At 42.9% G+C, this 27,402-nt stretch overlaps 1 protein-coding gene across 1 annotated transcript; it reads right to left on the bottom strand.

The window, feature by feature from the left end:
• On the bottom strand, positions 1–25,492 carry LOC310777797 (zinc finger protein 654-like; the record flags this gene model as incomplete). Its single annotated transcript, XM_083638156.1, has 12 exons — positions 1–481; positions 1,060–2,177; positions 4,837–5,660; positions 7,319–8,527; positions 11,868–12,152; positions 12,769–12,910; positions 15,783–15,919; positions 17,086–17,288; positions 17,725–17,860; positions 20,563–20,644; positions 22,399–22,544; positions 25,367–25,492. 12 exons carry the CDS (start codon positions 25,490–25,492, stop codon positions 477–479), a joined length of 4,413 nt encoding a protein of 1,470 aa, XP_083494282.1. The 3' UTR covers positions 1–476.
• Between the last annotated feature and the right edge of the window lie 1,910 nt (positions 25,493–27,402).

Genomic DNA, 27,402 nt, shown 5'->3' with positions numbered 1-27,402 from the left:
AAGACCAGGGCCATTGTTCTTCACAGCTTTAAAAAATTATAATTTATTCAATTTACATAACCAATATTCTTTGAAAAAGCTAAATAAATACATACACAGCCTTCCTTACTACTACCCCCCAGTGTATACCAAATAAAACCCAAATATATTCCTGCGACAAATTACACACTGATTACATTTGATTTTCCAGCTCAAAAATGTATCTAAAATACATTTTTACACAGTTGTCACATTGTTGTTGCTTATAACAAAAGCTCTATCAATTTATTTTCCAGAGAAAAGAACATGCTCCAATTGAATGTTTTGTCTTTTGCTGTCAGTTTTCCCCTTAGATTACAGATTGGTATCTAAGTATTAGATACGTATGTAAGTATTAAATCCCAGTGTTCTACCGGAGAAATGTTCCCCATGATCATCACTCTTCAAGACGTGCTCTAGGCCAGGCCAGCAGACTCAAGTCTCCTCTTCACTCACTACTAACCTAGGAATGGAAAGACAAAAATACAATGGTTCAATTGGGTCATAAAGACATTTAGAGAAGGTTTGGCGTGGTACACTTGAGTCAAAGTCTATGTTTACGTGGACTGCAATAATCCAACTATTGAGGCATTGTCTTCACAAAATGTGCAGCTACTTGCTTGTCTACGTTAATGGAGAGAGGTCCGAGCGCTTTCCACACAGCGCAGCCAGCCTCCCTCCCTCTTCCCCTCGACTGCGGGCTTTGTGGCTTACTGTTTTTTATTGCTTTGACTCTGTATATTGAATCACTTGATAAAAAAACGATTTGGTAGGGCCCTACGCCCCTACCAGACACTTTCTGCTGACTAATCTGAAGATTAAAAAAAAGACAAAAAAAGACAAAAATAGTTATGGTTTTCTTTGACTAACATGAGACTAAAACACTCAGACTTTTAGTCTACTAAAACTTGACTAAATAAAACCTGTATGAGGTTGACTACCGGTAAATATGACAAACTAACAAGGACATTTGACACATGGCTAAGACTAAGACGAAGTTAAAAAATAGCAGACAAAATTAACACCATCCAGCATACTCACTTTCATCATCCGAATCAAAGCCAAAGAGTGAGGAGCAGGTGTTGAGGTCTTGGTGTTTCTGCAGCTCCTCTGAGCTGTTGAAGGAGGAGAGACACTTGTTGCAGCGGTGCCTGGTCTTCACCTGGGACGCCTCAGCCTTCCCCGACTGCACCTTCCCTGACTCATCCTTCTTACTGTTCCACTTCTTACATGTTCTGATTTTTAGTTCATTCTTTAGAGGAGGCGGCTCTTCGCTGGACCTCCTCTTACGCATTGAGAGCACAGATTCACTCAGGTAGGTGGAGGGCGGCGGCCGGATGAAAGGAGCTTTGACAAAAGTTGCGTAGACGGGATCCTCGGGTTTGAAGCTTTTGTGCTCGGTGATGTGCGGCTCTCCCAGTCTCTGCTGGACACCCTCGGCCAAAGTGGCGTTCTCCTCGAGGTCTTTGACGTTCAAGGGGTCGAGCTGAACCTTGACGGGTGATTTCTTTTGAGACCTCTTGTTCGGAGCTGCTTCTGCAGCAACCGTGCAGGAAGTGTTAACCTCTCCTTCTGGTATTCTTTCTGATTGCTCTTCCTCCACATCCTCGTATCCATTGATGATGGTTTTGTGGATGTCCCCGCGCTCAGAACTGACCGTCTTCTCTGGAGAACTATCTGGTTTGTCCAGGTTTTGACCACTGTCTGAGACACTTGCTTCCTGACCTTGATTTTCAATTTTGTCCAACTCCCCCAGATGCTCAAGATTCGAGGACTCCATACGATGGTCTTTAGGACTCTCCTTTTGCCCCTTTTTACGCTGCAGCCATATCTCCTCGATCTTCACTCTCTGCTTCCAGGGAGCTTCGGCGCTCTGCTTCTTCTTCTGCCTGTTAGCTCTCAACTCCAGTTCTTCTCTCTGTGGCGCAGGGATATAATGTCTCCATTCGTGTTCATAGAGACCCGGTGTGCCTTGGAATATCTGCTCGCAGTCTGTGTAGGGGCATTTGGGTCTGAAGGGCGTGTGCGTCTTGACGTGGTCCTTGAGTTCCGGGTGGGTGGAGAATCGCTGGGTGCACTCTAGGTGGTAGCAGAAGTGGCGGAGAGGAGCATCATGGAGCTTCATGTGGTCCTTGTAGTGCTGGAGGGACTGTGTCTGCCTGTTGAAAGAACGAACAGTCAGCACAGGAGCATCAATACGGAATTATCCTTGGGAACAGGAATTGGATAGACATTTTAAAAAATTGCAATTAGTGGAAGTGTCTGTTAGAAACCTTATACACTTACTCATTTAGTGTCCCAAAAAATCTCAAAAATCACTTGCATGGTTTGATCGTTAATAGAGTACCACAGGGATGACATATTTTGTCAACCCAGAAGTCATGCACTTCCTGGTTCCCTTGTCGGGAGATCAATGGGATTTTTGTACGGGAATGTTGTTATTGTTATGTAGAGTGTTTTGCTATACCAAGCCCCTGGGTGCAACATTAATGGGAATCTGGATGAGTTTAACTCTATAACTAGCACCAATACCAGGGATGTGCCAATGAACAAACCCTCCACTTCCCCTCCCTTAATTTTAAAATGCACCATTCACAGACACGGAATGGTATTTACAACTTGTAAATACCACTCAAAGCACTGCATGGGTCTACAAAGCAACCCAGTCCACACATACTGTACATCATTCGTTCCTAAACCTTTATGAGATTGGATTGGATAGTATACACTACAGTAGATTGCTTTCTGACATTTCTTGTAAATATTCTTGAATATTTTCACATTTAAAGTAAAATTAACTTCAAATTTTACAATGAACTTACTTAGAAACTTAGAAAAAATGCATAAACTTAGATTTGCCATCTTCTAACAGCAGGTTAAAAGCAGGGGAGATGGAGAGAGACAGGGAGAGAAAGCGAGAGAGAATCAGAGAGAGAGAGAATAGTGTGCAAGAAAAAAACTAATCCTGACTGATGTGGGCTTACTGTGTCATCATACTTCTTTACTTGTGTGGATGACACGCTGCAGACTGAACATCCTAAAGGTCTTATAGTCTAGCAGCAAGTCCTCAAAAAAGGCTTTAGTTTTTGAGATACCCCTACCCGAGGTAGAACAAATGACAACAATGATTTTTCTTATCTTTAGGGTCTCCCATTAATGAAATTGATTGTTGTCAAAAAAAAAATTGGGGGAAAAGATGTTTTTTTGGCTGTTCTTTAGAACTACCCCAATCCCTGAAAAAGAGCCAAATTAGGCCAGTCCGAATAGGGGAAAGGTGACAAAAAAGCCAATAACTTGAGAATGCTCACTCTTTTCCTCATCAGATTTGCTGAGGTATGAACCAGGTGGCTGCCCTACATCACCAAATAGTCAAAAAATGATTTACCTAAAAAGATAATGAATTATAGTCCTCTAAATATAGCTTTAGTTTAGGCGGAAATTGTAATTTGTGGTGATAGGAACATAGGACTCTATCACTTTTCTCTCATTTATCAGAAAAACTGAAATCCCTGAAAAATATACCATTACGGAGTTGTCTAGGGTGCTATTGAACACTGACCAGTAGCTGTATGGAGATATCTGGTACAGTTGTTTTGCAAACGCGTACGTTTGCTGTGCTGTACTTTACCTTATTAAACGCTTAAAGGACATTCTGGAGTGCTGGCCTTTTGTCCATTTTACGTTTCCAATTCTTCACCCCAAGAGACACCATATGAAGACAAAGCACTATGAAGACTTCTCAGTTGTTGAATATGCAATTCACTTGTAATGCCCTTTGTGTCCTTGTTTAATTTTTCTATTTTTTTCTAGAAACCATGTCAAGTCATCAAACAGCCAAACATCAATCAATCTGTTTCCCCACAGAAGCACACTTGATTTTTTGCGTTATGCAGCGTTAATGATTAACCGATTAATTGACCGAACTAACGGAAGGAAAATGCATGAAATTCTGGCTGATTTCAGGCGGAAACTGCTCCGTAATGTGGTGGGGCATTACTGTATGTGGCGCCTCCCTCCCTGGCATTCCTGTTTTTCCCCTAGGAACCACTGCTATACATGTTCATTCAGTACTCGTTCATAACATAATGTTATGAATGAGTACTCAAGTGCCCCCTAGGGGAACCACTGCTATACATGTTCATTCAGTACTCATTCATAACATAATGTTATGAATGAGTACTCAAGTGCCCCCTAGGGGAACCACTGCTATACATGTTCATTCAGTACTCGTTCATAACATAATGTTATGAATGAGTACTCAAGTGCCCCCTAGGGGAACCACTGCTATACATGTTCATTCAGTACTCGTTCATATGTTTTTCCCCTAGGGGAACCACTGCTATACATGTTCATTCAGTACTCGTTCATATGTTTTTCCCCTAGGGGAACCACTGCTATACATGTTCATTCAGTACTCGTTCATGTGCTTTTCCTCTAGGGGAACCACTGCTATACATGTTCATTCAGTACTCGTTCATAACATAATGTTATGAATGAGTACTCAAGTGCCCCCTAGGGGAACCACTGCTATACATGTTCATTCAGTACTCGTTCATATGTTTTTCCCCTAGGGGAACCACTGCTATACATGTTCATTCAGTACTCGTTCATGTTTTTCCCCTAGGGGAACCACTGCTATACATATTCATTCAGTACTCGTTCATAACATAATGTTATGAACGAGTACTCAAGTACTGTTGACCATCCCTACTTGCCTGCTCAGTGCTCGGTGCAAAACTGCTCCACTGTGCAGCGTGTTTCATGTCTATGATCATCTATCTGTAATGCTTGATCATTGATATAGATGATGTATATTACCTCATGCAGATGGAGCACTTGTGCTTGGCCCAAACAAACGTCTTCTCCAGAACCACCTCTTCGCTAAGATGGCAACTGATGGCATGCTTTATCAGAGTGGATCCAATCTTCATGAAGACTCTATCGCAGCCCTCTGCTGGGCACAGCTGGTACGTCACGTCCTCCACACCATATCCATTTTCTCCTGCTGGTTTCTCCTTCCCCTCCTCTCCTCCCTGCTCCTCCACTGCCACAGCTTTATCTTTCACAATCACCAGGCCATCTTTGATAACCACCTGCTCATCCTTGAAGTCGAAATGCTTGGATATATCGCCATCAGGGCTCCTGTACCTTTTGTGAAGGATCGCAGTCTTTTTGATGGTGATGCGGAGGTTTTTAATGATTCTACCCTCCCTACTGAGTGTGGGCACCTTATTTTTTTTCACTCCAGGTTTCTTTTCAGGTTTCTGTTTGGGCTTCTGTTCTGCTTCCTTCTCGCAAGCGGAAGGCTGGTTTACGTGCTGTTCCTTGTGCTCATTTTCCAAGACTTCCTCGGTTCCGTTAACAGCTGGAGGCTCCTCTGGAGTGCACGGCTCGTTGTCACTGGGTTTCTGTTTGCCCATTTTAGCAATGTGTTCCAGAACATGCTTTTTGGCAGAAAGAAACTGTTTGAAGCGTTTCCCACATAATATGCATGTTAGGTTATTGCTCTTTAGGTGGGAGAGAGCATGCCTCAGAACATTCAAGCCTTTAAAGTCCTTGCTGCAGAGGCTGCAGTGATACGTCAAGTGGCCATAGAGTTGAGCACGGAGCATTCTGTCCTTCCATGACCGCTTGACTTTCACCTGCCGAAAAACACAAGCCAATAACAGGTGGTAAGAGACAGACAATAGTCCTCATTTCACAACCATAACTCTTTTTACTTTGTCTTGGATTACACCAAGGTTATTTCTATCTGCGGCCTGAATTTTCCTTTTGATGTTTTTCTTATACCGGGGGGGGGGGGCACTTATGGTTGTGTCTAAGTCAAGGTGATAGAGTCACTCTCCTGATTTGCATAGACAGTAACTACAGACCCACATGTTCTGAAATGAATGGGGCGGTATTCTAGACCAGTGGTTCTCAACCTGGGGGTCAGGATGATTGTCAAAAACAAGACAAAACAAATATTTTTTGAAAATGTTTTTTCTCCCATGATGGGTTGTGTTTAAAGTTGCTCAGCATCCTGGTTGAGTAGTGGAGTTGACCATGTTTAAAGCCCCCTTCCAGTCAGTTTTCCTGCCTCTATAACCGTTGGCGATTTAAAATGTCATCAGATGACGTACAAATATATCTGATTTGCGCCAAATATCGTTTATTGATAAGAGCCGAAGGCTTACAGCCAACAGACACCAAAGTTGGTGGGTTTTATGGAAACTGCGTGACTCGAACTGGTTAACAGTTATATTAAACTAGTCATTCAGTGGCGTTTTACTGCCATGTAACTAACATAGCTAACCGCTAGCTAACGCCAGCCATTTACTGTAACTCATACTGTAATTATTATCTGAATATCATACGTCAGTCGTTAAGACAACCATAATGTCTGACGTCGTCACCCGTTTTCACCAAGGGACTTTGAGCCTCTAATCTATACAATTGGATATGTAGACTTGTAGGTGACCTAACTGAGCCAGATTTTTTAATTAGGCTAATTAACTATTGATGTGATGTCATAAGGGCACACACACACACACACACACACACACACACACACACACACACACAAGGATGCATTGTGACAAGACTGATCAGTGATGTCACACACACCCAAGGAGGCCTTGTGACAAGACTGATCAGTGATGTCATAGGTGGGCACACACACACATTTATGAGGTCATCAGTGATGTGATATAATGGGTCGCGCACACACACAAGGAGGCATTGTGACATCACAGATGCAATAACATTTAGTGAGCAACACAGACACGCGTGCCAATAAGGCAGGTGAGGCCGAGCTACGGGCAAGGCAGTGCAGCGGCCGAGCCTAGGCATCAAGCGTGAGTAGCTGCACTCGATGTCATCGGTGATGATCACTCGAGCAATTGTGTTGTCATCAGTGAGTGATGTCATCAGTGATGTGAAGTTGAGAAATTGTGCGCTGCACATGCCAATAATTGTGTGCCGAGTGACGTCACTCAAGCACTCCAAGCGCGTCTAGTATATATAGATATATGCATAATGTATTATTATGTATGAGAATCCATTTCTCCATTGTTGAATGATACCGTTATTTAATTTGCAACCAGTTATTCATTATTTAGCCTATTGCAGACAGCCACTCACTTAGTTTCTGATTTCTGTGTGGTGCTGATGGACAGCTCGCTTTACTGTTAATGCAAAGTGCTCAGAGAACACATTATTCTGCCTCTGTACCTGTTTACGGGCGGATCTGGGCCACGAAGATTTTTTCAAGTGGGCCATGAGTCGGAAAAGGTTGGGAAACCCTGTTATAGAGACTAACCTGAGTATTTGCTGATCCATCCAATATTTCCACTAAGGGTTTGAGCTCCTGTTCTGGGTCATCATTAAGTTTGTCTGACGCTGAGGCTTCTGGGGTGTGTGGTTCCTCAGCATCGTGCTCTTTAGATTTCAGAGAGTAGTTGTGTAACAGTTCTATTGGACAATCTAATAACTCTAAAGCTGTGCCGTCAAGCTGCGGATCGCCTTCAACAGCAGGGACAAGAGGCTGAGGCTCGCCAGGAAGACCTTCACAAGACTCGGAAAATAATTCTCTTTGAGGCTCCTCTTGGGTATGTTCACCATGACTGCTACCAGGGACCGTTTCAGTTTGAATCTCAAGTCTACTCTCCTTTTCAAGTTCATTCGGCTGCTCAAGCTCAATGTCTTTCAGTCCACTCTGTCGTTCAAGTTCATTCTCCTTGTCATCATGCTCTTTGCCGTCTTCTACATCAGTTTTAACCTCGAGCAGCAACCCCTCTTCCTCTCCAATGGACACTTCATTCTCAGGATAAGACAGTTCCAGTTTTTGTAAAGGCTTCCGTCCACGTTTTTTCCCCTTATATTTAACCTTTGTCACTTTAACCTTTGTCTCCTTAACTGCCTGCACCTGCTCCAACTCAGGAAGACCTTGCAACCATCTTTTCTTCCGACCCTTCCTTTTCAAAATTTGGCTCTTCACACATCTAGACAAGTATTCCCTCTTGCGATTCGGAGGCAGCTTGAGGTTCGGCGGGAGCTTGACAGGAGCAGAGTTTTCCTGATCGGTGTGATTGCGTCTTAGTGAGTACATGGCGTTGTTGTCTGAGCGAGCAGATTTGAGCATGTATTTGATCTCTGGATCGTCGCCGCGGTCTGCCTCATTGTCCGACCCAGATGGTTGTCTCCGTCGTTGCCTCTTCCTCCATTTCCTCTTCTTCGGTGGAACATCATCTGACGGTGCTGCTAACTTGGCTGTCTCTGCCTCTGTTACCTGCTCTTCTGGATGAACTTGGACCGGGTCAACGCAGGGCAGTGAGTTCAAGCTTTGAGTGCATAGGTCCTTTGTGTTATTTGGTTTCAGCTCTTCGTGGTATTCCTTCTCTTCTTCCTCCTTCATTTCATTGAGCACAGCAGCCTTCATCGCCTTGTCACTGATCAACTCCAAGCAGTGGGTCCTCAGGGTGAGGAGGTTCCAAAACTCTGGGTCAAAACACAGGCGCTCCTTTAGTACCTGGGGAATAACAGAGTAAAATGTCAAGCACAAATAACTCCCATGATCCAGCATCCTGTTCTATAGCTCTAACCTGCGGAAGGGTAAGACAAAAGACAATTTCTATAGGGATCAATAGACCCTTCTCACTGGGGCCATTTTGTGTCGGAAAGGCAGGGTAAAGACAGGTGCAAGCAAAACACTAATGAGGGTTTCCAACTTCCATGATTGGAATTTGGAAACCCTCATTATTAGTGTTTTGCTTGTGTTTCCACCATGGATGTATTATCGGATGGACGGACGTATGTACATACGTACGGACGGACAACCTGAAAACATAATGATAACATAAGAAAGTAATTAAATAAAAGAACAGATGAGTACCCGGTTACTCATTCATAAAAGGATAGTACCGTAAATTCCGGACTATAAGCCGCGGCTTTTTTCCCGTTTTTTGGCCTTTTTTGGCCCCTGCGGCTTATATAACGGTGCGGCTTATCTATGGATTTTTTCAAAAAAAAAAAAAAAAAAAAAAAAAAATCTCTTTTTTAGCACTCTTTCTAACTATAAATCCACTTCTGTTTTAATTTCCTCTCTTGCCCTCTTTTAACAACATAACATAACATAACACAACACAGGTGGTGTTGTGTTATGTTGTTTTGTTGAAATGTTAATAAATGGGAGCTTCCTCAAACAGCCATCTCTTTCCCGACAATCCCCTCTGTGCATGAACCCTTACATATGGTAATTAAACATTAAAACACAAAAAAAAAAAAAAAAAAAAAATATACCATTAAAACACCCGCGGCTTATAGTCCGGTGCGGCTTATATATGTAAAAAACAGTCAACTTTGCAGGTGCGGCTTATACTCCGGTGCGGCTTATAGTGCGGAATTTACGGTACTTGAGTATTTGGGTGGGTGAGCCGAGTTCCCCTCCCCCAATCCCCAAAGCACTTTGAGTATCTATTATTAATTGCCAATTATTTTTATTTCTTTTTTCATTCATCTATTCCTTAACACGTTCACTGCCGTCGACGAGTTAACTCGTCAAAAAAAAAACTACGGTTGACTGCCGTCGACGAGTTAACTCGTCAAATTTTTTTTTTTTTTTTTTTTGACGGTGGGACGTGGATCAAACCCTTCTCCTATAAAGATATGGGAGCTATTGAATGTGTATAACCTATTTTACTGACCCACTAAGTGGCGACAGTGCTCTCCAGACTAGAGAAAGCCGAGCAAAAACAGCAGGAAAAAGCGCGAGGAATCCATTCTCATGAAAATGGTTTGGCGAAAACGCTTTCGCGCTGGCGCTGGGAGCTGGCGCACAACGGTGGGGGATTCCAAAAATAGACTCTGGGTGCAACACACTTTGAAACACACAGCAGAAAGCCCAGAATCGCACGCAGCTTCATCCCAGCTCACAACAAACGAACGAGCCCCATCCAGACTCGCCCGACGAGCGGCCGCCAGCACCCAGGCAGCACAGACAGGCAGCAGAGACTCGCCTGTGACACACGCTGCAAAGCCACCAGAGACACACCCACGGAGGGAGGAGTTTGAAGGAGAGGGGGGTGGGGGTGCTGTTATGGAGGAAATTACTGTTCAGAACTATATTGTTTAGATGTCTGATGTCTCACTGATGCCAAAAATAAATGGTTAAAGTGACTGTTCTGCCTGTTCTATCGAATTTCACAAAAATGCATTTTTCTCAGCTTTCCTTCTCAGACGCTGAAACCATGCTGTATTCAACTGCTAATGCCTACATAACAGAACATGATAAAAACTAACTCTTTTAGACAGAGAAAGCACACATTCTATTAGTTCTTTTGAGATATTTTGTGTTCACAAAGTCCTAGCAGAAAAGAATCCTCGGCTCTTGAAAGATGAGCCAGAATCCTCAAAAAAAACCTTGGCAGAAGCTACCTACTGTATTGAAAAAACTGTTGGCAGTGAATGTGTTAATTAGAAAAGGACACAACTTGACAGTTTAAAAAAGGGTGGTTGTATGGTTAAAGAGCATACCTCTGCGAGGGACCTCCCACGGTGAAATGTGCAAATAAGCCCCCTTCAAAAAAAGATGCCTAAGGTGGATCCATACCCTAAAAGCTGAACTAGGCCTCATTCCTGACTTAACACGTTAACTGCCAGCGACGTATGCATACGTCAAAAAAAATCCAGCGCTTGACTGCCAGCGACGTATGGATACGTCAAAAAAATCGTTTTTTTTTTTTTGACGGTGGGGCGTTGATCAATCCCTTTTACGTCTCCTGTACAATTATTGGAGGTATTGAATGTGTATAATCTATTTTACCGACCCACTAAGTGTTGACAGTGCTCCCCCAGACGAGCGAAATCAAAGAAAAAGGGAGCAAGGAAATGGCGAGGCGATTTTACAGTATTACATTCTCATGAAAATGGTTGGGGGAAAACGCTCTCGTTTTCGCACTGATTGCTGGCGATGCGGGATTGCAAATTTACATAATACATTACAGGTGGAACACACTTTGAAACACGCAGCATAAATTTGACCAGAATCGCAAAAGCTTCTCTCAACCAAAACTCCCAAGAAGCGAGCGAGTCCATGCCGACTTCCTCAAACAGCAGCCTGCAGACAGGCACAGGAGAGCAGCAAAAGCACTGAGACTGTGACGGCCGCGGCAGCCAAGAAGAGGGAGGAGCAACTCTGCCTCTCGCTCTCTCCCTCTCTCTCTCTCTCTCTCTCTCGCTCTCTCTCTCTCCCTCCCTCCCTCTCTCTCTCTCTCTCTCTCTCTCTCCCTCTCCCCCTCTCACTAGGATTAAACCTAGTGCGTCTCCCTCCCGAGAGGGAGGGAGAGAGAGAGAGAGGGAGGGAGAGCGAGAGGGAGGGAGAGAGAGAGAGAGAGAGAGAGAGAGGGAGGGAGAGCGAGGGGAAGGGAGAGAGAGAGAGAGAGAGAGAGAGCGAGAGGGGGAGGGAGAGAGAGAGAGAGAGAGAGCCAAAAATGAATGGTTAAAGTGACAGCTCTATCGAATTTCACAAAAAGCCGTTTATCTCTGAATATTTTTTCTCATGCTAAAACCATGCTGTATTCAACTGATAATGCTTACATAACTACTAACTCTACAAACTAACTCTTTTAGACAGAGAAAGTACACATTCTATTAGTACTTTTGAGATATTGTATGTTCACAAACTCCAAGCAGAAAATAATCCTCGGCGCTTGTAAAATGAGCCACAATCCTCAAAAAACGGCTTGGCAGAAGCTACCTACAGCAAGAAAAAAACGGCTGGCAGTCAATGTGTTAATACCCGTAAGCCTCATGATACAAATGGATAGCCGTGGATCCCAAAATGACTTCCCCCCTCTCCGTCCCTGTCCAACCTGTAGGATGTGGAAGCGGACGTTGGTTGGGACAGGGCTGTTGTGGGGATCGGGCTCCTGGTCCGGCAGCTTGTAAAGCAGGCAGACGGTGCGGTAGGCCTGCAGGCTGCGCTCCTGGAAGAAGACCAGCAGGGCGCAGACTCGACACACCTCCAGGTCATGGGGCAGCAGGTAGGCCATGGTCTTACAGATGAGCGAGCGGGTCACAGGGTCCACCCCCACGTCACACAGCTGCAATGCCCGTGCACACAGCTCCAAGCACAACTGGACCCCTTCACCACCCAGCTGCCAAAAACACACAGTAGACCAGATATCAGCCAGTAAAATAAGGCCAATAGAGTTCTCAGTTTCAGCACGAGCTCGACGGGACCCGTTTCAACCTCTCTGGTCTTCGTCCTACAGCCTGACCAAGACCAGAGAGGTTGAAACGCGTTGCGTTTGTGCCCCTGTCTATTCTTGAAGATGTACATTGTTTGTTTAACTATTGCAGTAGACATGTACTTTACTTCACAATTAAAATCTGTCTCTAAGTATCCAAGAAGCTCCTTTTTTCTCTTTTCTGATTCACTTCTGGCCTGCTTAGCTTCCTTGTGCCACATTTTGCTTTTCCCCCAAAAATCATAATCACAATTATTTTTGACTGATCTTGAAATCACGATTATTTAACGCGATTCCTCATTGACTTTGGCAAAATCACACATTTATTGAACTTGAAAAAGCTTGTCTTTTTAATACTGGATTTATTTTAACTTTAAATAACTACCGTAACTAAACTCAAATAAATAATATATAAAAATATTTGTTTTATCTGATTATCTTGTTGTCATAATTGTTGGAGGCCAACATTGTAATTAAAATCTGAGTATCTGCACAGCCCTAAATGCTGTGATGTGAGCTGTACCTCAGTGGTGAGCACTTTGATGAAGGGGAAGATGGCTCTGACGTTGGTAGCAGAGGAGGCCAGCTGGCGGCACTCAGCCAGGAAGGCCTGTGTGGAGGGGTGGGCCCTCAGGTGCAGCCTGCTCCACACAAACACCAGGTCCCTGGAAGAGGACAGAGGACGAGACATCAAAACACACATTCCTTCTGCAGAGAAATCAAGCGACAACTGTGAAGATTCAGAAGTCAGTACTGAATTCAGGGATTTTCTCTGTCAACTTTAAAGTATTCAAGTCGCACTTTTTCAAAACTGTTCCCCTTACTAATATTGTGCAAACACTGGGGTCATTGGTGTGACAGTAGCATTCAAATATCATGCAAATCCAGAAGATAACTTGTGTAGTATTAGTGCATGTCTGAAGGTCTGGTTCATATTTAGCCTAGGTAAACCCAGCCCCCACGTGACCTGCTCTCTCAGTTCCCAGTCAGAACAGGTCTGAGAGCAGGTCACGTGGGGGATGGGTTTACCCAGGCTAGTTCATATTAACCACGTGTAATACATGTCTGAAGGTCTGGTTCATATTAACCACATGTAATACATGTCTGAAGGTCTGGTTCATACTAACCACATGTAATACATGTCTGGTTCATATTAACCACATGTAATACATGTCTGAAGGTCTGGTTCATATTAACCACATGTAATACATGTCTGAAGGTCTGATTCATACTAACCACATGTAATACATGTCTGAAGGTCTGGTTCATACTAACCACATGTAATACATGTCTGAAGGTCTGGTTCATACTAACCACATGTAATACATGTCTGAAGGTCTGGTTCATACTAACCACATGTAATACATGTCTGAAGGTCTGGTTCATACTAACCACATGTAATACATGTCTGAAGGTCTGGTTCATACTAACCACATGTAATACATGTCTGAAGGTCTGGTTCATATTAACCACATGTAATACATGTCTGAAGGTCTGGTTCATACTAACCACATGTAATACATGTCTGAAGGTCTGGTTCATACTAACCACATGTAATACATGTCTGAAGGTCTGGTTCATACTAACCACATGTAATACATGTCTGAAGATCTGGTTCATACTAACCACATGTAATACATGTCTGAAGGTCTGGTTCATACTAACCACATGTAATACATGTCTGAAGGTCTGGTTCATACTAACCACATGTAATACATGTCTGAAGGTCTGGTTCATACTAACCACATGTAATACATGTCTGAAGCTCTGGTTCATATTAACCACATGTAATACATGTCTGAAGCTCTGGTTCATATTAACCACATGTAATACATGTCTGAAGGTCTGGTTCATATTAACCACATGTAATACATGTCTGAAGGTCTGGTTCATACTAACCACATGTAATACATGTCTGAAGGTCTGGTTCATACTAACCACATGTAATACATGTCTGAAGGTCTGGTTCATATTAACCACATGTAATACATGTCTGAAGGTCTGGTTCATACTAACCACATGTAATACATGTCTGAAGGTCTGATTCATACTAACCACATGTAATACATGTCTGAAGGTCTGGTTCATACTAACCACATGTAATACATGTCTGAAGGTCTGGTTCATACTAACCACATGTAATACATGTCTGAAGGTCTGGTTCATACTAACCACATGTAATACATGTCTGAAGGTCTGGTTCATACTAACCACATGTAATACATGTCTGAAGGTCTGGTTCATACTAACCACATGTAATACATGTCTGAAGGTCTGGTTCATACTAACCACATGTAATACATGTCTGAAGGTCTGGTTCATACTAACCACATGTAATACATGTCTGAAGGTCTGGTTCATACTAACCACATGTAATACATGTCTGAAGGTCTGGTTCATACTAACCACATGTCATACATGTCTGAAGGTCTGGTTCATACTAACCACATGTAATACATGTCTGAAGGTCTGGTTCATACTAACCACATGTAATACATGTCTGAAGGTCTGGTTCATACTAACCACATGTAATACATGTCTGAAGGTCTGATTCATACTAACCACATGTAATACATGTCTGAAGGTCTGGTTCATACTAACCACATGTAATACATGTCTGAAGGTCTGGTTCATACTAACCACATGTAATACATGTCTGAAGGTCTGGTTCATACTAACCACATGTAATACATGTCTGAAGGTCTGGTTCATACTAACCACATGTAATACATGTCTGAAGGTCTGGTTCATACTAACCACATGTAATACATGTCTGAAGGTCTGGTTCATACTAACCACATGTAATACATGTCTGAAGGTCTGGTTCATACTAACCACATGTAATACATGTCTGAAGGTCTGGTTCATACTAACCACATGTAATACATGTCTGAAGGTCTGGTTCATACTAACCACATGTAATACATGTCTGAAGGTCTGGTTCATACTAACCACATGTAATACATGTCTGAAGGTCTGGTTCATACTAACCACATGTAATACATGTCTGAAGGTCTGGTTCATATTAACCACATGTAATACATGTCTGAAGGTCTGGTTCATACTAACCACATGTAATACATGTCTGAAGGTCTGGTTCATACTAACCACATGTAATACATGTCTGAAGGTCTGGTTCATACTAACCACATGTAATACATGTCTGAAGGTCTGGTTCATACTAACCACATGTAATACATGTCTGAAGGTCTGGTTCATACTAACCACATGTAATACATGTCTGAAGGTCTGGTTCATATTAACCACATGTAATACATGTCTGAAGGTCTGGTTCATACTAACCACATGTAATACATGTCTGAAGGTCTGGTTCATACTAACCACATGTAATACATGTCTGAAGGTCTGGTTCATACTAACCACATGTAATACATGTCTGAAGGTCTGGTTCATACTAACCACATGTAATACATGTCTGAAGGTCTGGTTCATACTAACCACATGTAATACATGTCTGAAGGTCTGGTTCATATTAACCACATGTAATACATGTCTGAAGGTCTGGTTCATACTAACCACATGTAATACATGTCTCCATTCTGCAGCTGCTGTGTGAGGAAAGCTTTACACAGGGACAGCAGCAGATCATCTTTCTCCACACTCTCTGTGTTGCAGATAATCTCCACTGCTTCACGTCCGTCTATCTCTGCCATCTGAGGAGAAACATACAACCACACAAGGGTTATAGCAGAGGTTCCACCACACAAGGGTTATAGCAGAGGTTCCACCACACAAGGGTTATAGCAGAGGTTCCACCACACAAGGGTTATAGCAGAGGTTCCACCACACAAGGGTTATAGCAGAGGTTCCACCACACAAGGGTTATAGCAGAGGTTCCCAAACGGGAGCGGAAGGGGGGGGGCAGAGGAACGACAGCGACATAACACCCCACCATTGCGGAGTGGTTTCCGCTCATAAAGGCATGATTTCCTATGGAAGGGAAGATTATTCTGCCTCGGATGGTCGTGCAAAGAGCTGAAAATTGTTCCAATTGAGTGGATAGTAGGGCTGTGAATCTACACTGGCCTCACGATTCGATTATGATTCTTCTGTCAACGATTCGATTCCACGATGCATCTCAAAGTATTGCAGCTCCAAGTATCAAATCCTCAATTTTCTGTATTATTACTGCACATGGCTACTTTTTTCTCAATTAATACAAGCAGTCAGATACATATCAGTCCCTTTTTTACTTAGAAAGTGCTTTAAAATCTGAAACATAAACGATTCAACCATTCATCTGTCAACAATTCGATTCGATTCGATTCACACATCCGCATCTCGATGCATCGATTATACGATTAATTTCGACACCCCTAGTGGATATTATCTGACAAAAACCCCTCGGTATTGAAAACTATGCAACATTCAAGAACACGAATGGCCCATTTCGATGGACAACCACCATCTGCTTCTGGCAAGTACAGTTTTTTTGCTATGTAAAGTGGAGTCTTCAGGGCCTGAAATTCATTTTGCAAAATGGGAGGGGGATTCCCCCTTATGTTCTTCAGATAGGGGGGAGTTTAGACTTTGGGGGGGATTTTTTTAAACTTACCTGCAGATAAAACACAATAACAAAAGGCATAGCAATTTAGTCTCTCATTCAGGCATCGAGCGCGCGAGATGCCTAGTAATAATAGTGATAGTAATAATAATAATAATAATAATAATAATAATAATAATAATAATAATAATAATAATAGGAAAAAGGAGGGCTGCCATGCACACTAAAAATTATTAAAAATCGTCAGGCAGGAACTTTCATGTACACAGCCTTGCCAAGCTTCCCTTTGCTCCTCCCATCTCCTGCATGTCCTACCTCTTTGTGCAGGTGTTGGGGCAGCGAGGCCTTGTAGAGGCAGGTGAGGTAGGCCTGGTGGAAGTACAGATGTTTCCCAGCCGTGCGGTTCTCCAGGCAGCTCTTAGCCAGGGCCGTGGCCTCCGCAACGCGCTCACACGCCTGCAGATAGCGCAGCCGCAGCTCCAGGAACACTGGAGCCTCTGAGCTCAAGTACTCATCAACTGCATGGGAGAGCAGTGAGTAGGTTAATGTGAAAGATAGGGAGTAATTACAAATCTGTACACACAGTATAGCTATCAATATCGTATGCCAAATTATTAGGGCCTATTACAAAAAGATATTTATTATATATACGGTACTTTTTCTGTTTTCTGGTTTTCTGGTGTATCTATATTATATAGATACAAAAACAAAAAATAGTCATAACAATTAACAAGTCCGAGTCCTTGTCTCCAATTTCCGAGTCTGAATGCATGAATGCTCAAGTCCAAGTCATCAGTGCTCAAGTCCAAGTCATCAGTGCTCAAGTCCAAGTCATCAGTGCTCAAGTCCAAGTCATCAGTGCTCAAGTCCAAGTCCAAGTCATCAGTGCTCAAGTCCAAGTCGAGTCCTGAAAATAAGTCCAGGACTGGGACTTGAGTATGTTTTTGAGCCTACCCTCTGCTGGCAGCAGGGCAGCCTCTCTCATGATGCTCTGCAGCACTGGACTCTCCCAGGGGCCTCCTGCTCTGATGACATGCTTCACCTGCTGGAGGTAGACGTTCCTGTGCCTCTGCAGCACAGTCTGGCACTCCTACAGAGAGAGAGAGGGACGAGACGGACTCAGGCAAATCCTCTCTCCTCAGACTCTTGTCAACAGAAAACTGAGGAGTGAGTCAAGCTGGCCGATATGGACCAAAAGGGGACACTGAACCTGGCTTCTTTTAAGTCAGAGCATAACAGTTTCATTTGAGAAAAGTTCAATTTCTTAGAGGAGTGGGTTGGGGGTAGGGATGTCAACCGATAACCGACCGTTTCAAAATTAACCGATTAATATTATCAGTTAAACTCTTTTAAAAAAGCAGTCTGTTGCATGTGCCCTTTAACACACATGCCATACCATGTGGGTGGGTGGCGCAAATGCAAGTAAAAATGTCACGGGTCGCATTGGAGGGGCAAGTGCCTGATAATCATGTTGTTGTTTCCCTCCAATCCTCAGGTACGGGTACATTAGTGCATCATTGTGGTTGATAGTAAAACATTTATTCTTCACTGGCTCATTCGGTCTCTCTCTCTCTCTCCCTGCCTGCCTGTCTGTTCATCGTGCACACGCACGCATACATGCGCACTGAATGATGAAATGTGTGAAACAATTTTGTTTTTACCGTGTTCCAAAGATGCAGACATGAAGCATTCTAATTAATTGACGATTGAAAAGTATCAATTAACGTTACTCTTTACCGTCCAACACTCGCCAGTTCGGAGAAATTGTTTCACAACGAGAGACGGCGATTTCTGGTTAAGCCTACACAAATACGTCATCCCCGTGGTACTCTATACATCGAGTATATTCAATATATCACCCACCCCTAAATCAAATATCACAATATTTTTTACCAAATACCTCTTAACGATTGCATCAATATTGTGGGGGTGACTATTGTCCTCAGGAATGTGATGTCAAGTGTCTGGAGACTCACCCACTTTCGCCATATTCTTTGCTGTCACACATGTCTGCGCTGGGGTTTTCTTTGCGTTCGAGTAATTTCTTCACGCTCGATTCCTTTTATTGGCAGGTAGGGCGGCCGTATTGTGTGAAAGGCTGCAAAAATGGGTCTCGCGGTGGAGAGGGGGTGGAGCTTGAACACGGGGCAAGATGCCAGCTGGTAGCCTATATTATGAATTTGTTCCGGTTGTAAACAATAAACTAGGGATGCACTGATTGCGATTTTGTTGCCCGATTCCGATTTCCGATTTTTGAATAGTCTGACTTGCCGATACCGATTTTTGCCGATTGCGATTTTTTTTCTAAGAACAATAATTGGCGGGTTATTTTTTTTTTACTTTTTTTTTTTTTTTTACTTTGCTTTAATAGAAAATTAACATTCATGTCACATTTCTCATCATTTGCATGAGGTAGGACATCTCACTCAAAAACATCTCAAAATAAAAGTGTTCCGGGTTACTGGACAGAGCTTTTCTTTTTTGTGTAAATACAATGAATATAAAACAATTAATTCCAGTATATCCCACAGCTATCATGCATTTACTTTTCCAAAAGAAAAAAGGTGCAACAGAACAGGGGCTTCAGATGGAAAGTAGCCTATGGCTAAATCTGTTACAAAGCATATCTTCCCCTATGGGGTTTAATGTTTTTTTTTTGTATATGTCCCTGCCAAATAAACTAATAAACTAAAATAAATAAACGTCAAAATGTTATCCATGGACAAGGAGTTTATAGCCTATAGCTCTGGAGCCCAGAGACCTTCGAAGCCATGCCCACTCTACAGTTGTGGATTTGGCTGTTATTGAGTAGCCTAGATGAGGAAATGAGTTTGAGTTGACTCAGTTTGAATATCGTAGTTTACACACAGAGTGGCGGATGCGTTTTATTATTATGTTCGTCGTTCTATTCGCAATACGAAACAAAAGTCCTCTCCTGGCTGTATGCACGTTACAACGTGAGTGACAGATAGCAGCAGCAGGCAGCGGTGATGTGGACGCTGGTCTGGGAAGAGGGGACGGTGAGAGAGTGACAGTCAGAGAGAGAGCGTTTGCAGTGGGGTGTGCCCATGGCACTGACTGACTGTTGCGTGTGCCGAGAGACAGAGGAGGAAGGGGAAGCGAGCCGCTCAGACTGGACGTGGACTCCAACCTACCCTGCCCCTCCGCGGCTCCACACCGACGAAGACATGCTGTGGCATGTCTGTAGTGGCAGCTTTTGTTTTGGCTGCAACTCATCCGTCTCGGTCTCGCTGCTTTCGTGTGCGCACACGTCACTTGAAAATCGGCTCACAGAATCGGCATTTTAGAGTGACCGGCGCAGATCACCGATCGAGGCCGATCACGTGAAAATCGGCCATTTCCGGTCACGTGCCGATCGATCGGTGCATCCCTACAATAAACAGTATGGCGAAAACAACAGCTCTATTGGTGCTTTCAAAAAAATATTGACAATGAGATTTTTGATCAATAATCATCAGTAATGTGGATATAATGACTAAGTGGGTAAAGGCAAATAATAGAACAGTTAGAACATTCTGGTATGTTCAGACTTTAAAACGAGGAAAAGAACAACACTATTACGATATCCAAAATCTAAGACGATATCTACTCTCACATGAAGATATCAATATATCTGTATATTGCACAGCTCTAGCCGTGAGACTCATTTTTAATCAGCACACTTCAGTGCACTTTCTAAAAAAAAGTGTAGTGTAAATGGTGCCTTATCCTCCTTTCCCTTTCTCCTCGCCTTCTCAAGGAGAAAAGCGAGCAGTGGGTGGTTTTCCTCACCTGAAAGCAATCAAGGATGTCTTTCAAAGGCTTCTCCTCAAACTCCTCTCTGCTGAAGAACAGCATCAGCTCAAAGAAGCTCCTGCACAACAAGACCCAAAGCACGAGTCTGTCAAATCATTCATCATAACAGCTGGAAACAGTGTCCTAACAACTTGTAGAAATGGCTTGCATGCTTAATTGACTGTAATGACCATACTATTGGGCACAGTCCTTTGTTAAATATTTCAGATCAGAAAATCATAAAAACTTTATTGATCCAAGGGGAAATTGAGTCACACTTTGCCCCCCATAAATAATTTTGTTTATATTAATTTGGAAGTAATTGTCAGTCTGTATAATTGATGTTACACTGCTACCCTGTGGCTAAAAGTGGAATTACAAAACAATATAGTTAATGGCTGGTTTGTTGTGCCATATTTTTCTGTTATTCTCATTGTTTATTTTAGTATTTTCAGAAACCACATCCCACACTACTTACAGCCACTAAATTAAGACCAGTTGGAAACCCATCACCTTCACATGTATTTTAATGGATACATACACCACAGCGACTACAATTAATTTAACCACATAACACTTAAGAGTCAACTTCATTACACAACCGACAAGGAGCATTGGGAAATTCAATTCACTACGCAAGAAGCCATCCAGAGTTATTTTCAGTCAAATGCTTCTGTTATTCTCTTAAGCCCATTTTACAGGAATGGGTGGGTCGTTAGGTAGGTGATTGCTGACGATGGGCAGTGTACCTCAAATATTCAGCTGCAGCGATCTTTTCCATGATGAACAAGGCAGTAACAAGGCCTCCATATGTTACTTTAAAGTAGCTGCACCTGGACTGCATAAACTATGTTATGCTATATTTGATTTTTGAATCGTAAATTATTTTTTTACCCAATTTTTAGAAAACGCTTCAAAAGTGAAGATGATGTTACTGAGCACAAATTACCACTCCCATAACCTTTTGTTAACCACAGACCTTATTTTATGCATTTAAGCGACATCCCAATTCTAAAACCCCATTCACTTTTCCCCTGAAGCTCCAACATGTCCGTGACTTCTGCCTACAAAAATATGTCATCCCTGCGGTACTCTATTGTATATACAGATCCTTTCCAAAAAAATAGAATATCGTGGAAATACCATGGATAACCATGGGCTTCAGCGGATTGTCAAGCAAAGACCATTCAAAAATTTGGCGGAGATTCCGAGGAAGTGGACTGAGGCTGGAGTCAGTCATAACTGAGAAGTAACTGCTGATTTTCTTCACACTATTCTAATTTCTTGAAATACTGTTTTGGGGGGTTTCTGGAGTTGTAGACAAAATTATGAAAAATGAAACAAATAAAGGCTAGAAATATTTCACTTTGTGTGTAATTAATCTATAATCTATGAAAGTTTCACTTTTTGAAAGGAATTATGGAAAAAAAACTTTCCATGATATATATATATATTTTGAGAGGATATGTATTAGAGTGCACTTTTTGATCTTTTTAGTAATTTATCTCTTGATTTATCTTCTGAATATTGATGTGACCGCTACGCTGCATACTTACACTCAGTCAAATTCCTCGTATGTAATCTGATTACCTACTGTGGCAATAAAAGTGATTCTCAATTTCAAATGTATGCACTTGTGGCATCATCCCAGTGGCATCAACACTGACCGTGGTTAGACTGGTTGTAGGTTATGTACAGACTTACAATGATTGCTCTTGAATTGATATAGCGGTGATTGGTAGAATGGTTGAATTGATAGCGGTGTGTAGCATTGTTACTGGTCGAACTAAAAGCAGAAATAAAATGTGTCTATTATTTGAGCAAACAACTTACAGTGCCAGGCTGCTGAGGGCGTAGTGGACGTGCTGACAGTCATCGGGGAAGACAGCAGTGGCTCTGGTGAAACTGCAGAGTGCTATCCGCAGCACCTTCAGCTGGGGGAGAGGAACCTGCCACCGCCCTGTGTGCTCCTCAACCAGCTGTGCAGAGACAAGACAGACAACAACATGAAATAACCTTAAGCTAGGGGAGATTAACCTGCCACCGCCCTGTGTGCTCCTCAACCAGCTGTGCAGAGACTCTAAGGGGGAATCCTACGACATTACAACAACATTGCGCTGGCCCGACTGTAAAAAGTTTCACTTCAGGGACAGCGCAAACCAGCATTCCTGAGGGGTATTTTCATTTATACCATGCATGGTCTCTGGGTGAATACTCGTTTCTGATTGGCCGGCAGGTGTGCATTAAAACCGTATAATGCACACGTAGTCCGGCTCAAGTCTAATCACATGTTGTAAATTAATCCGCTACCCAACCTGCAAAGCTGTTTAATTAAGCAGCACAGTAGTTTGTTCAACTCGCTACCTCAGCTTCTATGAGCTGAGTGGACTAGCTTCCCTGCACCATACCGGCTGGTATCCTAGGTTTGTCCTATTTACTGGAACAGCAAACAATGTTTCCATTGCATGAGATGCCGACAGGATGGTTATGCTTGCCTTGTTCCAGGTATTAGTCGGTTCCCCAAGTGTTGCTAGGTAAACAGAGTTAGTTAGTTTGATGGCTTTATGCCTAGTGAAAAAATTATGATTTTGATTGCTAAACTGTCAAATTACCATGGTATAAATGATCAACTCCTAGGTCTGCATTATACGATTTTAATGCACTTTGCGGTGTTGGGTGGTTATTTGCCTCCACGTCGTGCATACTTACTTGCTACCTCAGCTTCTATGAGCTGAGCGGACTAGTAGCTTCTAGGGGTGTCAAAATGAATCGTATAATCGATGCATCACGATGCGGACATGTGAATCGAATCGTTGACAGACGAATCGTTGAATCGTTTGTTTAAATTTCTGTTGACATTCAGATTTTAAAGCACTTTAAAGTAAAAAAGGGACGTGATATTTATCTGACTGCTTGTATTAATTGATGAAAAAGTAGCCATGTGCAGTAATAGTACAGAAAATTAAGGATTTGATACTTGGAGCTGCAATACTGTTGGAGCTGTATCGAGATGCATCGTGGAATCGAATCGAAGACAGATTAATCGTAATCGAATCGAATCGTGAGGCCAGTGAAGATTCACAGGCCTAGTAGCTTCTCTGCCAAATTTACAGCAGGGTGTGTTTGATCTCACTATCATGGTGCACCGCTTGCACGCAGCGAGCAAACAACTTTGCAGTCACACGGATATGGCGGCACAGTGATCAAATCATCAAATCCAGCGCACCTGGGAAGCAAAACATGTCATGAAATACTCAAACTCCCAAGGTTCCTGTCGGCACTAGGAAGCTTCTCCTCTCCTAAATTTGGCACAGGCTGTGGAAAGACTGCTTTTAAACGGTTATTTCACACAAGAATATCATTTTAACTCAGCCGCCTAAACTACTGGCTTCCGTAGGGATATTAAATATATTTGGATCTGCGATCGGACGTCGGAGACGGGTAGGAGAGCGTTTTGAATGCTCGACCCACCAATTTCCTTATGCTACGCTGTGTGACGCTCTTTCAAAGTGGATCATAGAGGAACGGAGAACAGCAGAACATATGGGGCTAAGTGAGAGGTTTTCCAGTGGAGAAAAAAATAGTTGTGCCCTACTAAGTGCGGGGACTGCCCCCTAGTCCGATACCTCACGAGTCCGATACCTCACGAGTCCGACACCTCATGGTTTTGGGTTAGGGTCTGGGGGAGGTTAGGTTTAGGCGTGGGGGTGGGAGAGGTTAGGTTTTGGGTTAGGGTCTGGGGGAGGTTAGGTTTAGGCGTGGGGGTGGGAGAGGTTAGGTTTTGGGTTAGGGTCTGGGGGAAGTTAGCCTCTTTTTTCGGACTCGTGAGGTGTCGGACTCGTGAGGTATCGGACTCGTGCCATGGCACCCTAAGTGCAACATGTCTTTAGCCAACTAGCTACATTGGATTCTCATTCTGGGCTATTGAGGGTTGAGAAAATTGTATATCTGCCTATATACCATGGACTTCTCCCTGTATGATTGTAAAGGTAAAATGGTAACTTTTCTGAGTCTGTATTAAACGTTAAAAGCTGGTAAATGTGGCATACAATTGATCCACCAAACAGCTCTTTAACTTGCTGCAATAAAATCAAAACTTTTTGAATTTGTTTACATAGCTCACTGCCGCCCCCAACAGTATATTTTGACAGAAAAATATTGTGGGTTACAATATACGAGCCAAATGTGGTTCAAAGGAGTCAAAGGAGGTTTTCAGTGTTGCTTTAGACTGTTTAGAGGTTGGCACAAGGCAACGTTACATGACGTGACATTCCCCAAACCATGAGAGAATAATGGCACGTATCACAGCTACTACGTCACGTTAACGTTACGTCAGTTACCCTGCTGAAATACTGGCCTTTTGGGGAGCAGGCTCTGATGTGTTTTCCCAAGTTGGAAACTCTAACCGAACGTTATGTTTTAATGGTATCTAGGTTACGTTAGCAATCGAAACAGATTAGGATCAGCTCCCTAATTCAAGAAAACCTTCTAACTAACGTTAGCTTCACTCACCCATCAAGCTAACGTTAAGCAACACCAAATAGCTAAGCTAAGTGAAAGCTCGTAACTAAACACAATTGCAAAGTAGAGTGAGGTTAGGTTAACCTTACATAATTCGCTATGTGTCCAGCTAACATCTAGCTGCATTACTTAATCTTTCTTTGTTTTTGATGTGGAATGCTACAACAACAGCTGCTGTCTACATAACGCTAGTTTGGTGGCTAGCAAGCTAAGCTAACAATCACCGACTCGGCTTGGCCATGAAACAAAGACTATGACGCGACATGTTGGACTAACCTACCTCACAAAAGTCAGAGCAGTAGTCTCTGCTGTTCAGAGAGGAGCCCGCGCTGCAGTGTGTGTGAAACAAAGCGTCCAGAGCAGACTCCAGCCTGTCTGTTTCACAATCACTCTCGCTGTCCGCCATACTGCCTCCTGCATCCAGCGCATACTCAAAGCTGCTTTTCTTTTTCTTCTGACTTTCCGGCAGACTGGATGCATTGCGGCACATTGCTGCCTCGCACAGGTCGGGATTATATTGCCATTTGCAATGTGTATTAACCTCGCGTCCCAGGCTACTATTCACAAAGCTGCTGAGAGATCAACTTTTTACAAAGGAATTGGGGAAAATTCGCGTTTAAAACATTGTAGTTTAAAACATTGATTGTATATAATGCTACAGATAAATACACATTGATCTGTATCTGTGACTGTTTGAATCATCGAAACTCATTTGATCTGAAGATTAAGTAGGGGGGGGGGGGGGGGTTGATTGCCTATGCTTTCAGATGGCAAAGTTGTATTGAAGGCAGAAATGCCCAGCCAACCCAGTGGCGTAGCCAGAAATGAAATTGCAGCCAAAGTGAAACGTCACTTCCTGCTTTCTCCCTGTACCAGCGCTGCAAAAAGTATGAATGGCGGTGGACGCAGAATAAGGTTACTTTTTTGATCCCGTTTGAATTAGGCCACGGGGTGCCAACGCTAATTTTGTCAATTTAAAACATAACTTTGCATGTCAAGAAAGTCACAGTTTGTCATCAAACTGAAACGTAGGGGTTAGTTTTGTATAAAAACTACATAGCTTGTGGAAGCTCGTGGCATGTCGCCGGTCTTCAGCTTTGCCGGTAGAGAAAGTGACCTCACTTAGGCGACAGTATAGTCTTTCTGATTTATAACTGCTAGTGCAACAGTTTGGCGACAAACTGCGACTTTCTTGACATGCAAAGTTATGTTGTAAATTGACAAAATTAGCGTTGGCACCCCGTGGCACAATTCAAACGGGATAAAAAATGTATTCTCTGTCCACCGCCATTCCGCAGCGCTGGTACAGGGAGAAATGATCAGACATGATCAGAATCAGAATCAGCTTTATTGGCCAAGTATGTAGAGATACAGGGCCTACTTTCAAAGGAAAAGAAAAGGTTTGCATACAAGCTAAAACAACAAACAAGGACTGCGATCAAAGGTAGGCTATATAAAGCAAGTTAACTGCTATTTGCATTATATATAGGCTATATTATATATTATATATAAGTAGCGCCTGTGAGCAAATATACCGAGTTACACAGAAGCTCCAATCAATCTCCCCGGACGTACCGAACCTTATCCTCGTGACATGAATCATTGTTCATTGAAAAAAACACTAAGAGACTTTAACCAATAGTCACATGTCCTACCAGGAGCAACAAGATCTTAGACCAGTGCTATGGTAACGTCAAAAATGCTTACAAATCATTCCCCCTCCCGCCCCTGGGTGCATCCGACCACAACTGTGTACACCTCATTCCAGTATACCGCACTGCACTAAAAATAGGTAAAGTGCAGAATATCCACATTAAGAACTGGGATGATGAAGATGCCTGCCAGACTCTCCAGGGCCTCCTTGACTCCACAGACTGGGATTTGTTTACTGAATCATCTGCTGACATTGATGAACTGACTGATGTCGTTACAAGCTGGATATCATACTGTGAAAGTATTGTCATCCCTGTTAAAAATGTTAAAGTTTATCCCAATTCTAAACCGTGGGTTTCAAAATCCCTCAAAACACTCCTTCAGAGGAAAAACAAAGCTTTTAAAGAGGGGGAATACCCTGGAATTGCGTAACCTGCAAAAATAAATTAAGAGAGAAGTCAGGGCTGGTTTTATGTCTGCCCTGGTATCTGTCACCTTTTTTCACTCTACATGACTTTGCATCCCTGTGTCAGCTCCAGCAGAACATTCTCTTGTGATGTCACTCCTGTTGTTATGTCACACGCCCATTTATAAAATGCCACCCTTTCCTCCATATTTATACCCTGGGGGCCTGTGGGGGGGGGGGGGGGGGGGGGGGGTGGG

The sequence above is a fragment of the Poromitra crassiceps genome, assembly GCF_964638095.1.
Source record: "Poromitra crassiceps genome assembly, chromosome: 6".
Lineage (NCBI taxonomy): Eukaryota > Metazoa > Chordata > Actinopteri > Beryciformes > Melamphaidae > Poromitra > Poromitra crassiceps.
The sequence above is the reverse complement of the archived record's forward strand: the minus strand, read 5'-3'. Positions and strand labels throughout refer to the sequence as shown.